Source organism: Podarcis pityusensis (assembly GCF_964106645.2).
Source record: "Podarcis pityusensis genome assembly, chromosome: 9".
In the NCBI taxonomy this organism is placed as follows: domain Eukaryota; kingdom Metazoa; phylum Chordata; class Lepidosauria; order Squamata; family Lacertidae; genus Podarcis; species Podarcis pityusensis.
Window position 1 is genome coordinate 19,146,600 of NC_138034.1, and position 15,995 is coordinate 19,162,594.

At 44.9% G+C, this 15,995-nt stretch overlaps 1 protein-coding gene across 1 annotated transcript in view; it reads right to left on the reverse strand.

Moving 5' to 3' along the window:
* The window catches only part of GRXCR1 (glutaredoxin and cysteine rich domain containing 1), a 52,898-nt gene that overhangs the window by 14,776 nt on the left and 22,127 nt on the right, over nt 1–15,995 (reverse strand). The window contains exon 3 of the mRNA XM_081020159.1: nt 3,385–3,624. Coding sequence (XP_080876285.1) covers nt 3,385–3,624 — 240 coding nt within the window. The remainder of the gene's footprint in view (nt 1–3,384; nt 3,625–15,995) is intronic.

A 15,995-nucleotide genomic window follows, 5' to 3' on the forward strand; every position in this document is an offset into this window, starting at 1 on the left:
CACCCCTCCAACCAGGCCTCAAAACTGTCCAAAATTCCTTTCTCTCTTCTAAAAATCCACGGCTAAAGTTTTCCTCTGCTTTCTCACAAGATGCATAGGCAAAATGTTATTCTTTTATCAGTACGAGAAGGCTTCAAAAAGCTAATGAATAGGCTCTGTCAAAGCAAGTCTGAGAACTGACTCTTATCTCACTCTGGTTGTAACACATCTTGGACATGCTGAACGCAAGGCTTTTCATCCCCTTTCCTGGGAAGGGCACCAAGAGTCCAAAAGAGTCCCAAGACAGGAGCTTTCTGTTCATGCTCAGGAAACACATTATGGGGCAGGGCTCTTGAGGTGGAGGAGAAAGGGGAGGGAACTGAAGGGGAATATATACTCTGTGTAAATGGCTGTGAACTCGTGCTTGTTTGTGAATTTATCACACTTGCTCCTTCTACCAGCCTGGATGGTAGAATAAAGCTTTTTCTCTGAAACTATTCCTTGAGTGTCTGTTGACTCCCATTTCCCCGTCCCGGGCGCAAAGCTCTTCTCACCCGAGGCTAAAAAGGCTACACCGGCAGCATCCCAACAGGCAGTATGGAAGGCAGCATGGTGTAAGCGCCCTGGGAGGAGTCCCAGAGTGGTTCAGCTTGCACATTTTCACCACTCCGACCTCACCACCACCTCACCCGGGACCTCAACTGCTGGGAGGTCAGGTGAGAGCTTCTGCCCCACCACGCCATCTGTTATTGCCACATGGCGGCATGACACGTTCGTGCCATGTGTCAACGAGAAGCAGGTCCAAATCATCGGGATCATCACACGGCCATTATCAGTTATAATTTTGCATCACATCTGAAAAGACAGGCGACGATGCAGACCAGTGTCGCTGTTACCCATTGCTCGCCCAGTTGCCTTAATTGCCTCTTCTTCAAAAGCAGAGACAGCAGTGTTAATTAGCCCAGAAAAGAACCACTGTCGCACATCGCAATTGGCTTAATTGCACAACTGAGCACCGTCCCATCTCCACCTCTGCCCATTTGCTGCCTGTTTAGGACACTTCTCTGTAACGTGAAATACGTAGATTTTGCTACGACAATAATGTTTATTTATTTGATCCTTTCAGTTATTAACAGCCTGCTCAAGAAAGTGAGAAGCAACAAAATGCACACAAAAGATAGTATTTCGCTGAAATACGACAATGTAAAAACAAGACAGTGTACTAACAACATAACGGCGTCAGCCGACTCAGGAGCAGCGCTTTCCATCTCGGGCTTTGTATGTCAAAACAAGCACTTTAAATCTGCCAGCCAGTGCAGAGCTTTCTACACTGGTGTTTTCTGCTGACGGCAAGCTCCCCCCACAAGCAGGCTTGCCGTGGCCTCCTGCGCTAACTGCAGCCTCTGAACCAGACCCAGAATCAGCCCCGCGTAAATTGAAATTATTTATTTGTTAATTGCATTTATATCTTGCTCTTCCTCCTAAAAAGGAAAAAGAGGGGGGGAACCAAGGCAGAAAACACATAAAGTGATCCAATTGAAACATCCAAAAGCCTCTTAAAACTATTCCGGCGCTTATGCAGACTGGGATAAAGTTCTCTTGTTGAAAAAGGAAGGTCTTCAGCGGCCCAATGATTCCTGCTTTGCAGGCAGTTAGACCTCAAGGTCGCTTGCAGCTTGACAATCATTCTAGAATTAAAGCATACAATAGAGGTGGCTTGTATCTAATTTGAAAGGATGTGTGTCACTACACACTAAACACTTGATTCCTATATTGTATAGAACAGACCCCTTGAAGAGATGGCATCTGCAGGAGCCTCTCTCCTGAAGAGGGCAGTGATTGACTGGGTATTTAAGAGATACCTGTGGTGTTTGCCCGTTCGTTTAGAGCCTGTCTGTACGGGGGGAAAGAAAGGGTTAAAAATGTAGACCAATAGGAAAGCTGGAGGCGGAGCCTACATGTGTATAAAAGGGCTTCGCCCGAGGTTTGTTAGAGTTGTTGGTGGGTAGTTGGTTGGTTTTGTGGGATGGCTGGCTGGAAAAGGCAGTTGGAAAAGCAGTTGGCAGGCAGTTGGAAATAGAGAGACAGGGCAGTGGGTTCTTGAGTGAGGGGAGGTAGAAGAGATAGAGAGGAAAATAAGACTAAGAAAGTAAAGAGTAACAACGTTTGGAAGGCCGTTGTTTGTGTCTGAAATAAAATACACTCTTCAAATGAGAAGAAAGAATGATGTTAAGTGATTAAGTTAATTTTATGAGAAATTTGTTTTGGAAAACTGTTACAATGATATACACTGAAATTCAGCCAGGGGGATTTGAGGAAGTCACTTAATAATGTTACTAAGATTGGATTAAGTGCAACTAAAATGTTTGTTTGTTTGTTTGTTTGTTTGTTTAAAAACTTTGGAAAATCAATTTGAAAAAATTGAAAAAAAGAAAGAAATAAAATACACTCTTCTTTATTTACTTGAGAACCTGACTGAGACTGAAGTGATTTTACCAGGGAGGACCTGGTTGGTGGCAGCAGATTAGTGGTATATGGGTCAATAGTCTGTGAGACGACCAGGGGCTCCATACGAACGCCACAATACCTTTTAGATATCTGGGTCCCAAGATGCATTGTAGGGCTGGGCAATAATCGAAAACTGGTTTAAAGTCCATATAGTGATATCGGTTTCATAATTTTTGACCTGGCAATATATCACAAATCATGGTGTGTGTGTGTGTGTGTGTGTGTGTGTGTGTTGTGCCAAAATCACAGTATGGGAAAAGCCATGAAGCCAGCCAATGCCTCTACATAGCTCCATCCTTATTTCAGACATCGTGATATATCAGTATATATCACAATGTTGAAAACCAATTATCACCCCGCCCTAATGTAGAGGGCTTTGTGCAACAGAACCAGCACCTTGATCTGAGCTCAGCAGCTAATTGATGGCCAGAAATTACGAAAACATCTAGAGGACTTACGGTTCATCTTTTCTGAACAAGAATGATTGAAATCAGCATGATGTATAGCAACGGTTTATTGAAGACTTCACAATAAGTAATTGCTCTAATGGACACAGGAGGACAGCCAGTTCTCTTTAGGTATGGTTGGGCCACTGAAGAAGAGCCATTGGGTTTTATTATGCAAAACACTTCTGAAATAGAATTATTTCATTCTTATCTTGTCTACACATTATTCTAGACATGTTTTGTTAAGTCTCTCTGCTTGAATTCATTATGACTGCTATATATCGATTCGCGTTCTTTGTATTCCTTTCCTTTTGATACTGTATTTTAGAGAAACTCAAACAATGGTGAAGATTTGTGTCTTGTTTTTATACATGCATTCCTGATTATTTCTCATGCTTATTGAGTAAAATGTGCATCGTAGGGAGATGGTATTCAAGCATATGGTACTTACCCCAAGATACTGGCCTTCAATAAACACAACTGGTAGCGATGGGATTTCACCTACTTTCCTGCACCTCTCGTCCAGTTCTTTCCCATAGTCACCATTCAGTGCAATGTTTTTCTCTTCAAATTTCACTCGATGGTTTTGGAAGATCTTCCGAACCAGCTCACACCGCTCAAACGTTGTTCTAACCACCCGAAGGCTGGTTGTGTAAATCACTATGCGCCCATATTCCAGAACTGATGATACCTGTAGAAGAAAAATGAAACATTTTTTTTCCCTTTGCATGCTCCTTCATGGTGCATTTTTGCCTCAACCAAACATCACATAACTGTACCAACTCAGCCCTAAACATGGGCATTATTTCGCTCTTACCTTTCCTATCTCTAAGGAGCAGTAGGAGAGCTGAAAATAATGCCACGATATTTCACATCTGCCAACCAATGAGCCTCTTTGATTTCAGACAGTACGAGGGTATATTGGTCTAAAAAGCCAGGGACATAAATTTTCACTGCCCTCTAGCAGCTATTGTGGCTCATTTACCAGAAGCAATGTATTTAGCATTAAGTTTGGACGTGTATACTTGATTCTGACCAAACTAAGCCTTCTGATGTATGTTTTGCTCTAGGATGCTTTTATCTCTTTCTGTGGTGATCTATCAGCCCAGATCTGACCCACACATCCAAAAGGTAACAGGGATTGCACAATGCCTTCCTCCCTGCCACTGCCTCCTCTCTTCTTCTCCCAGCCATTTTTAAACGTTTTTCTGGACACGGCGCAGCGAATGGGGAGGACAAAGGGCCACTTCTCACCACGGCGACTGCCATGGCCAGTTGATACCAGTGGCCTCTGCGGCTGCTTCCGACAGACACTTACTGCATTCTTCTGCGGTGACCCAGTGACACAGCATGGGAAAGGAAAGTTGATCTCGATTGGTGCAAATTTTGCCTAACAGATGGGCCAGACTTGCATATGCAGCAGCCCTCACTCTATCATCGATTTGTGCTTTAAATGCACAGTCTACCCCATACCCTCCAACAAATGTCTGATAAAATAACTATTATTATTACTACTACTATTATTATTATTAATACCCCACCCACCTGACTAGGTTTCCCCAGCCACTCTGGGCAGCTCCCAACATATATAACAACATACAGTGGTACCTCGGGTTAAGTACTTAATTCGTTCCGGAGGTCCGTTCTTAACCTGAAACTGTTCTTAACCTGAAGCACCACTTTAGCTAATGGGGGCTCCTGCTGCCGCTGCACCGCCGCTGCACAATTTCTGTTCTCATCCTGAAGCAAAGTTCTTAACCCGAGGTACTATTTCTGGATTAGCGGAGTCTGTAACCTGAAGCATCCATAACCAGAAGCGTATGTAATCTGAGGTACCACTGTAATAAAACATTAAACATTTAAAAACTTTCCTATGCAGGGCTGCCTTCAGATGTCTTCTCAAGGTTGTACAGTGGTACCTTGGATTACAGACGCTTCAGGTTACAGACTCCGCTAACCTAGAAATAGGACCTCGGGTTAAGAACTTTGCTTCAGGATGAGAACAGAAATCATGCGGCGGCAGCGGGAGGCCCCATTAGCTAAAGTGGTACCTCAGGTTAAGAAGAGTTTCAGGTTAAGAACGGACCTCCAGAACGTTCTTAACCCGAGGTACCAATGTATAGTTACTTATTTCCTTGGCTCGGGGGGCAGCGTACATTGGCAGAGGAAGAGGAGTGCGGGGGGAGCGCACTGCCCCCGGCAGCATGATCCCGGGAGGGTGCCATCGCGGCTGGTCCCCTCCACCCACGCTGGGTGCCACGCCCCTGCAGGCGGCATGCCCCGCCCCCAGGACACGTGTCATGCCCCTGCAGGCGGCGTGCCAGGCCCTGGGACGCGTGCCAGCCCCTCCCCCGCCTGCTCTCCGCCCCCCCGGTGCCGGAGCATGAAGCTCCGCCACTGGTCACATAACTATACCCACCAACATTTCTTCAATGAAAATAGGCACGTCTTAAGGAACATTCTAGGATCAAAGCAGGAACTGGGATGGCTTCTGTAAATACTGGATTGTCTCTGGAAAATAGGGACACCTGAAGGGTCTGCTACCCCCACCAACCAAACAGCTGGCCATGAACGTGATTTGGAAGCCACCTGCTCCAGCGTTGCCTCCTTGCTTCCAAACAGTCAGTGACCCCTGCCAGGCTACGACTTAGCTGCTCACCGCTTGGGGCCACATATGTCAATTTGAAGAGTGTGTGCGTGTGACCTTCACCTCCACAAATTGCACTCCTGGTTTTTGCAGCGAGGCTTCCACTTTTCCAAGCAAGCCCTGCTCTGCCACCAGTGCTTTTTGTTTAGCGTTTTACTTCTTGAAATAAATACTATCAGTCACACAGAAAAGCGGAAATGGCCACAAGCAAGGATGCCGGGCCGCTTGCTAAAATGATGGCTTTCAGAGGAGCAGCCTACAGCCTTGCAAAACAAGTGACCCTTTAGCTTCTGTTATGTGAGATAAAGTATGATGAGATGCTCTGCTTAGGCGTGTGTGTGTGTGTGTGTGTGTGTGTGTGTTCACCATACAAAGTGCTACTGGGTTGTTGTTTTTCCTGACACATTTCTGCTTTCAACATCTTCACACAATTTATGCAGGCTGTTTAAGTCACTCAAAATCTCAACACAGCGCAAAACAACTCCTTTGCTTTCAGTGCAGACTGAATTGCTCATACAATAGCACTAGAGGCAAAATGGCAGCCTGCCTATGATTGACTTTAAGTCTTGTGAAAGTGACCAAACTCCCAGCTTTTTTTGTAGCTAGAAACCATGCAAAACACCTCCCACCCACACAGGAAGCCCCTGAAACTGATGGCTCCTCTTCTCACAAATCCATTATATTAAAGAAAGTGGGCACAGAATCTCATTATTTCACCTCTCAGACACTGAAAAGTCACAACATGTCCATTTTTGTTTTGTTGTTTCCCTATCTGCAACACGATTCCATTTTTACCTGCCCACTTCCCATAATAATAAATATCAAATTCTCGTCTCAACCCTTCTGAACTCATCCAACTCTTCTGCACTCCCATGCATACGAAGTAAACATCTATCGGCACATGAATGCTTGAGAAGGTTTTTTTTTTAAAATAATTTTTATTAACCGGCCAATCAAATCAAATTAAATCACATCACATAAATTCCGAATTACAAAGCCGAATTTTAAATTTTGTTGTTGAGGGGACCCATATTTCAAGATCCGAAGGGGGAATTCTGATCATCTTCTTTAATGTCCAAATCAGTCCAAATCAGTTCAAACAGAGTTCATAATTCTATCCAGTCTTATCTTGCTGTTTCCACATCACATCTTGTTCATATATTTTCTCTTTTTTCTTTATGATCTCTTCTGATAGTCTCCTTAAGCCAATAAACACCAATAATAATCCTGTGTGAATTTTTCCGTTCTTCCAATCCTCAAATCGAGATGGTTTCCATATATCATCACCTTCATAGATAACATCGCTCTTTCCATCGTTAATTACAGAACTGTCGTTCTTAAGTCCCTCTGAGGAGTTTCACCCACAATATAAAAACAGCTCTATTTCTCCTCCCAGACTTAAGTCCTCCAACAGAACTTCCCAATATGGCGGCGGCATTTTTAACTGCGTCATTCCAAAGCCCTTATACATTCCACGCTCTTCTTAAAACATGCTTTGGTTCGAAAGTTTATCTCCACACAGCCTTAAATCCACAGCTTAAGTCCTTAAAACGACATTTCTGACTTGTGAGGGGAGGGGATTCTTGTTTAATCACATAAGGAAAGAAAGGAAAGTTTTTTTCCCCCTCCCCCATCAGTCATCAGTCCCTTTACCATACTGAGTCTTGGCGTATCTTCTCATAATCTATACTTGTTCCTCCGACTCGTCTTGTTTTATCAGAGATCTCTTCTGTTAGCAGTCTTTACTCCCCCTCCTTCCTTGAAATATGTGCATTCGCTTCATCCAAATTGTTTCTTTTGAAGTTCTTGCAGCTAGTGGCGTGGATCAGAGACGGCGTCCAGGAGCGCCGAAATCCCACAGGAGGGCTTTGTGCCTAGTGCCCCCATCCCCACAAATTCGGGTGTGGTATAGGGCACAGCAGGCAAGGGCAGTCCCCCCCACCATCCTGGGGCGGGTAGGGAGGCTAATTACTCCCATCATAGCCTCCAAATTACCTCGTGTGGGTCGGAGAGATGTTATTGTCAGCCATCTTCTGATGCGCCCCCTAGTGGCCCCCTCCGCCCCCTAGTGGCTTATGCATAGTGATTATGCTGGTGATATTGCCCAAATTAGCCTGATGCTCTCTTAGCAGACAGAAATGCTTGCGCACAAATTACAAAGGAGCGCTTTGGGTTTGTGACTTTGTTGAGACATATTACTCCAATATGATGAGCTTGCTCATCCCTCTGACCTGCCACCCCTGAGCCCATTATCCAATGTGTGTGTGTACATAAGGAAACATGGGGAGATGAAAAGGGGCATCAGCAGCCACTGTGGGAAGCCACAATGTGTGAGTCACTTGAAACAGGGAGCTCCACCTGTAGGACAGAGATGCATTTCTTTCTCCCACAATAACAGCTTCCCATGGGAAAGAGACACTGCCTGCTCTTTGCTATGTTGCAGCAGCAACAGCAGCACTGCAGACGGCCAGAGGGTAGCGCTGTTGCTACAAACTGTGCAGAGGTCAGGTGAGTCTAGGAACCAATAGCGTTCCAGCCCAAATCAAATGTTGCTTGCTTCCTCCCTAAGTGGTACCACTGTTAATCCTGTTTCTGTCCGTACATAGAAGCAGGAATTTATTTCACAGCACAATCCAGCTCTCTATATGCAAATAGTAAAGGTAAAGGGACCCCTGACCATTAGGTCCAGTCATGGCTGACTCTGGGGTTGCACACTCATCTCGCTCTATAGGCCAAGGGAGCCGGCGTTTGTCCGCAGACAGCTTTCCGGGTCATGTGGCCAGCATGACTAAGCCACTTCTGGCGAAACCAGAGCAGCGCACGGAAACGCCGTTTACCTTCCCGCCGCAGTGGTACCTATTTATCTACTTGCACTGGCATACTTTCGTACTGCTAGGTTGGCAGGAGCTGGGACCGAGCAACGGGAGCTCACCCCGTCACAGGGATTTGAACCGCCAACCTTCTGATCGGCAAGCCCTAGGCTCTGTGATTTAGACCACAGCGCCACCAGCATCCCTAAACCAAAATCTCTGGTTGCTGGCATTCATGTTCTCTCCCCCCCCCCTCGGTGCAGTGCCCCCTCTGCCCTTGTGCCTGGTACTTTATGGTACATCAATGTGGCAGCCGCTGTATGTAGCTTAAAACGCCCTTTGAACAGAAGCCGCTGATCCCAGTGGGAGCAAATTAATTGTAATATTGTGTAATTATCTACCGTATAACCAATGTCTTCTTGGCTGAGCAATTCAAATCCAATTAGAGAGACAAAGATGCTTGGTTGTGCTTAATCAGTGGGTGCACTAGAAGCTAACATCGCTATATGCATACAAGGCTTTAAAAAAATCTGTTTATAGCAGTGTTATTCTTATCCATGAGTCACTTAGTCTGTTACTATCAGTAGAATGGTGGTATCTCTGTGGGGGGTGGGGTGACATCTGAGCCCCAAGGTACTTACATTAACGGCTAAGAGAACCATATGTCCTAGCCAGGAGAAAGTATACTGTAGAGGTAAGGCGGCTTGATAGTAGACCAGAAGTGACCCCTGCCAATTTGGGGGAGATTCTCGGAATAGCAGAGGAATGCAACTGTGCATGGCCCTAAGGGGATGTTTGTTGAAGTAAGGGGAGGGAAATCGCAGCTAAGAAGCTCAATATATATATATTTGACTGACACTCTTCTTTGGAATAACCAAAATTTTGCTTACAGAAACTTATAGATGAATTAAAACGTGACAAGCTTATCCAAGCATGGGTTTACAGTGTCTTCTTCTAACTTCCAAGCAACTGTGTTTTTCTTTCTTTGCTGAGTTTAACACTCAGCCTTCTGTATCTTAATTAGCTCCGCAGCTCCTCTGAGAGATTTCCACTTTTACCTTCTCCTGCAGCTTAGTTCTCCTTCTTTCCACCACAGAAGGAGCACTCCAACACTCAATGCAACTTAGCAGTGCTCACAGTGGATTCTAAAACGGTCACCTTGCATCACGTAAAATGGAGTCTCTCCTTCACTCAATACCTCCCGTGTGACCAACGTTAGCCAATCACATGAGAAGTACTAAAGAACTCTCTATAATTCAATTACTAACCAATCAAATTTAAACACATAGTAATGCATACGATCACGTACAATTTCAGTGAATTAAATTATTATACTTAATGCGGACAGAACTGTGAAACAGTGACCTCAGGTATGAGGACCCCATTCTTGGAAGCATATGGGGAACCTAGGATGGGCCATGGGGTCATAAATCAGGAGAAAAGGTGATATATATCTATCTCTGTCGGAAGCAATCCTAGGCAGTGATAGGACATTAGTGGGTTTCCCTGCCACCAATTCAGAAAGCTCCATCCTCACTCCCTTTATATCCCTTTATATCGCAACCCATCGTGTGTCTTGCTGACTGGGGATAATGGAATTATAGTCCCATAACATCCAGAGGGCTACAGGCTGGTCAAGGTTTCTATCACTAGCTGTGGTGGGAATGTAAGAAAGTAAAGAACTTCTGGGATATGATATATAATGAGATGAAAAAGGTGTTGACATATGCATTCTTAAAAAAACCCAGAAGCATTTTTACTTGTTATTATAGGTCAAGATATTACTAGGCAAGATGTCAAACTGTTCTTATATGCAACAACAGTGGCAAGAGTATTGTTAGCCCAGAAATGGAAGCAAGAAGAAATTCCGACAAAAGAATGGCAGACGAAATTAATGGACTGTGCAGAATTGGACAAAATGACAGGAAGGATTAGAAACATGCGGGACCAGAGATTTACAGAAGATTGGAAGAAGTATATGAATTATTTGAAGAGCAACTGTAATCAACAAATTATAATATACGAAGAAATATACAAAGTGTTACAAAGTAGAAAAAAAATAAAGATATTGGTTATGAGTTTGACATGTAATAGGGAAAATAAGAAATGCATACTAACAGATTAGATTGGAAAATTTTCAGACAGGACTGATGGAAATCAAAAAGATTGAATAAGACGTAAAAGTATGTTTAATTACTGTTGAAAATGATATGTAAAAACACACACACACACATATAGTTTCTATCACTAGCTGGGTCTAAGACATAAGACCCAGGGATAGCTCAATCAGTAGAGCATAATCTCAGGGTTGTGAGTTTGAGCCCCACATTGGGCAGGAGATTCCTGCATTGCAGGGGGTTGGACTAAATGACCCTCGGGACCCCTTCCAACTCTACAATTCTACGATCCTATGCGGAAGACTGTTCTTCAACATGAGTTACAAGGGGCAATTACTGCAAATGGATCAGTTGGCTTATATTTTGGGAGTGCTTTGCTAGCCAAAACAGGTGGCTACTCGCTCTCAAGATAAGCTGCAGAAACAGCCTCGGCCCAGTAAACCTGAAGGAGCGTCTCCACCCCCATCGTTTTGCCTGGATGCTGAGGTCACCGCCAAGGGCCTTCTGGCAGTTCCCTCATTGCAAGAAGCAAAGCTACAGGGAACCAGGCAGAGGGCCTTCTCGGTAGCGGCACCCACCCTGTGGAATGCCCTCCCATCAGATGTCAAAGAGATAAACAACTACCTGACATTTAGAAGACATCTGAAGGCAGCCCTGTTCAGGGAGGTTTTTAATGTGTGATATCTTAGTGTATTTTTGGTCTTTGTGGAAGCCGCCCAGAATGGCTGGGGAAACCCAGCCAGATGGGCAGAGTACAAATAATATATTATTATTATTATTATTATTATTATTATTATTATTGGCTCAAAGTTTGGTCTAGTCGCTCAGGCGGGTGGGTGGGTGTATGTGTGTGTATGCGCTTCTGACTGCCTATTCTCTCCTGTCACAATAGCAGCAGTTCCCTTATGCAATACCTCCGTCTGTGAGTCTCGGTGCCCTTTACAAAGAGTACTAAATCTCAACAGTCACCAGCTCTTCGCTTTATGGCTCTGCAAGGAAGGATGCCCAGCTGCCTTGCCCTCTGCTTTCTCATTTCTTCCATCTTCCACATAAAATTCATCTCAAATGCCATACAGCACGGGGAACTATTGTGTCGACTGCTTCCTCTTCCCCCCAAAGATATTGCGTTAGATACTGAAGCATTTCACATCCCTGAGTGTGATCCGCTGGAGAATTCCATGTGATAATGAACACTACTGGCAACTAGCAGCAATCTGGGTCACAAGCAGGGAACAGTACCTATTAAAATACTGTGCCAATTACTTTATGAGGCAATGGGGCCTTGTGGATGGGCCAATGTAAGCGCTCACCCAATTCGTCTGGTAAAGGTTTTCCTGCAAAGAAGAGGTGTGGTTGTGCCTGTCTGTGTGATTATGTTGGATTACACTCCCACAAAACCTGCTCCCTGTGCTTAGGAATTAAATGTTATTTAAATAAATGTTGTATAAATGTATATGTATATTTTTGAAAATAAAAGAAAGAGAGAGAGAGAGAGAGAGAGAGAGAGATTGTGTCTGAGCAGTTTTCCCCTTGCTCTGCTCCTTTTCCAGGGGAAATGAAATAAACTCAGTGTAGAGCTAAAAAATATATTATTATTTTTTAAAAAAGGAATTAAGCGAGAAGATTCAGCTGAACCCCTTTGACATGATACAATATTCTGTACAAGGAATATTTTTTCATGGGAGAGCATTCAAATATGCCACTCCCCTCCCTGCCAAAAGAAGTGGCGCAATCCAGGAAAACATTGAGCAAGTGAGTCTCCTGACTGGGTAAACTGGCCTTTGGATGCCAGCCTGACCAAACTGGGTTCAGCTTCCAGTTCATTCTTGGATTCAGCTTTGAGCAAATCTTTCTCCAAATTTCAGTCCCCCGTCATTGGAATAATAGGGCGGCAGGAAATGTTGTCAGCCTGAAGCTTTAACAAATATAAATATAATTAAGTAATTAAGCCCACACAAATTTTACCTTGCTGTGCCTGGAAAAGCCTGTTTGCCCATCCTCAGTTCTCTAGACTGCAGAAAATGCTTCGAGGGCTGTTGTGAAAGCAAGAAATACCCCACACTTCCGTGTAGGCGAAATCATGGCGTCTGCCTATAGATTGCCATGTGTGAAATTGGTCTATTTCGCACTAGGAAGCTCACTGAGCCTCAGCTTTCCAGTCTCATTCACTAAATATAGCAGGCATCATTATTATGTGGCTTCCAGCTTACAGTGGTACCTCAGGTTAAGTACTTAATTCGTTCCGGAGGTCCATTCTTAACTTGAAACTGTTCTTAACCTGAGGTACCACTTTAGCTAATTGGGCCTCCCGCTGCCGCCACACCGCCACTGTGCGATTTCTGTTCTCATCCTGAAGCAAAGTTCTTAACCCGAGGTACTATTTATTTCTGGGTTAGTGGAGTCCGCAATCCGAAGTGTCTGTAACCTGAAGCGTCTGTAACCTGAGGTGCCACTGTATATAAAAGCATAATAAATCGCTAATATTTTTTAATATATATATAAAAACTTCCCTATACAGACAGGGCTGCCTTCAGAAGGCTTGGGGGTTGGATAACTCCACACACCCTGAACATTTCTCTGATGAAAATAGGGACATCCTAAGGAAAAGCAGAGGGATGCGGGTGGCGCTGTGGGTTAAACCACAGAGCCTAGGACTTGTGGATCAGAAGGTCGGCAGTTCGAATCCCCGTGACGGGGTAAGCTCCCGTTGCTCGGTCCCTGCTCCTGCCCACCTAGCAGTTCGAAAGCATGTCAAGAGCAAGTAGATAAATAGGTACCGCTCCGGCGGGAAGGTAAATGGCATTTCTGTGCGCTGCTCTGGTTCGCCAGAAGCGGCTTAGTCATGCTGGCCACGTGACCCGGAAGCTGTACGCCGGCCGATAAAGCGAGATGAGCACCGCAACCCCAGAGTCGGTCACAACTGGACCTAATGGTCAGGGGTCCCTTTACCTTTAAGGAAAAGCAGGACAAACCCGAAACCCGGACCAGTCTGTATCTAGAAAATAGGGACACTTGGAGGGTCTGCAAACCAATTCCCAATCATCCAGATTCATAGCTGCCGCTTCTCTTAAGGCAACTGGAAGCACAGGCCCAATGCGCCGCATGCTTACTCCTGTTACCGGCATCACATGCATAGCTTGGATACTGCAGACCCCAGAAGGGTCAACAGAAACAGAGCAATGGCCTGGTTCATTGATACACAGCTGGTTCCACACTGCATATTGAAAGCAGGTTTGCATCCACAGTTTCATTCCCTGACACTTACTACATGCATGTGTTATGTTAGTAGGAAAAGCATCACATTTCTTGCAGCCCCCTAGATTTGACGTTCTCCTTTGCAAAAGTAAGTGAGAATGAAGTCAGTGGTTTGGGAACTTTTCGCACTTTTTCTTAAAAAAAAGATAGTCATAGTTCACTTATCTCTGCCATATGATCAACTGCATTTCGCTTAATTAAAAGGCATCGTTGTTTGTTGAACTTTGCAGCAGTCAGCACTGCAGCAGTGCATGGCCTGCCTACAGCCACAAGGACTTGTTTTCCTGATACTAAGGTAGAAATGCAGGTCTCAAAAACAATGTCAAGCCTGCTTTTTTTCTGCCTTAGCATTTTGAATTTCTTTCTCGGTCTAGGGCAAGATCGAGTCCATTTCATTAGCAGAGCAATGCAAATAGTTCACCGGTGTGCTGTGTTCCCTTTCTGTCTGCTTGATTTGCCAACCATCCGAGCTAGCTTATATTAATTAAAACAAGTGTCACCGCTTCTAATAGTAGCTCTCTTAAGGGTTATAGATTGCAATCAGTGAGAAACGAGCAGTTGCTAGTACGGCTCTTATCAGATGGACTGAGCTCTGTTGAAAATTTACAGCATTTTTCCTTGGCAGTTGATCTAACCTTTCATCCCAGGATTAATTACACTTCAGCATCCAGTCTGCCTGGCACAATTAAACTTATTTTTCACTCATCCAGGATCTACACAAGCCCTGGCATTATTGAAACAGGCTTTCTGCCTAGATTGTTAAACTTGCTGTGGAAGTGCATGTTTATTTTATTTTTGCAATATCCTTTCTAAACAATTTGGTGGAGTATGATTGCTAATCACTGGGACTTAATTTGATACTCCAGTTTAGATGGCATAATGGATAATAATAATAATAATAATAATAATAATAAATTTATTATTCCCGCCCATCTGGCTGGGCTTCCCCAGCTACTCTGGGTGGCTTCCAACAAAAGATTAAAAATACACTGTGCTTCTCACAGTGAGGGAACCACCAGAAGGCCCTGGGCGCTGGACCTCAGTGTCCAGGTAGAATGATGGGGGTGGAGACGCACCTTTAGGTATACTGGGCCGAGGCCAGTATATCTGGGTTAAAGAAGCCATTAAATTGGCTGGTGCCCCTGGTGAGAGTTGGAGTAGGACAGAGGACCTGGCAGCCCACACTGAGTAGTCACTGGGGAGGTGAGGGTTCCTACATTCTTGCCAGCAGGTATGGAGAAGCAGAGGTAGAGGCTGGGTCAGCAGCACCATGAAGGTGTGCAGCACCTGATTGGCCAGCCGTCCCTCACAGGCAGGTAGTCCCAAAAGCATATTGATGGTGTTGGCTCAGTTTCTCCTCTGCTGCCTCTTGATGCCTTTTGACCTTTTCCCCCCCTCTGTGAAAAAGTGCAGTCTCCCATCCCAACAGCTGTATAAACCCTTTCAAAGGGAGGATAAATCTTGGGAAACATGGACCACTTAAAAACACCATCTCCAACTCCTCGAAAGATTCCATCAACAGTGTCTCCAGAAAATTTTACACATCGCCTGGGAAGACAGGCAAACTAATGGCAGTGTACTGGAAGAAGCAAAGATCACCAGTGTCGAAGCAGTGATTCTTCAACATCAACTTCATTGGACTGGTCATGTTGTTCAGATGCCTGCTTATCATCTTCCAAAACAACTACAGTCGTACCTCGGGTTACATACGCTTCAGGTTACATATGCTTCAGGTTACAGACTCCGCTAACCCAGAAATAGTACCTCGGGTTAAGAACTTTGCTTCAGAGGACTTCCGGGTTAGCGCCATTGGCGAATGGCGGAGTTCCTCCGACCGGAGGAACTGGCTCCGTGGAAACTGGGTCTTCCCCCCGCGGCGAAGGTGGGGACCCGCTAGAAATCCCAGGCGGAGGAAGCCTGGGAACGTGGGGTTCGGCAGGGCACCAGGAGCGCCTCCCCTACTCACGGGGAACCCCATTTTGGGGTTCCGGAGTGAAGTGGGGTGAGCGGCGCGGTGCTGCGAACTGATTGCTACTTTCACGGAGTGAAGCCGCACAGCCATTGCCGGAGAGCGCTGACTTTTTCCTGTGGACAATTGGATTTAAAACAAGTACCCGTGAGTAGAAACGGAAAATTGGATCAAGAAATATCTTAATTTGGCACCGAAGCGGGAAGGTTCAAAACAGGAAGTCTGCCTTCCGCTTTTTGTATATAGATTGAAGCAAAAACCTTG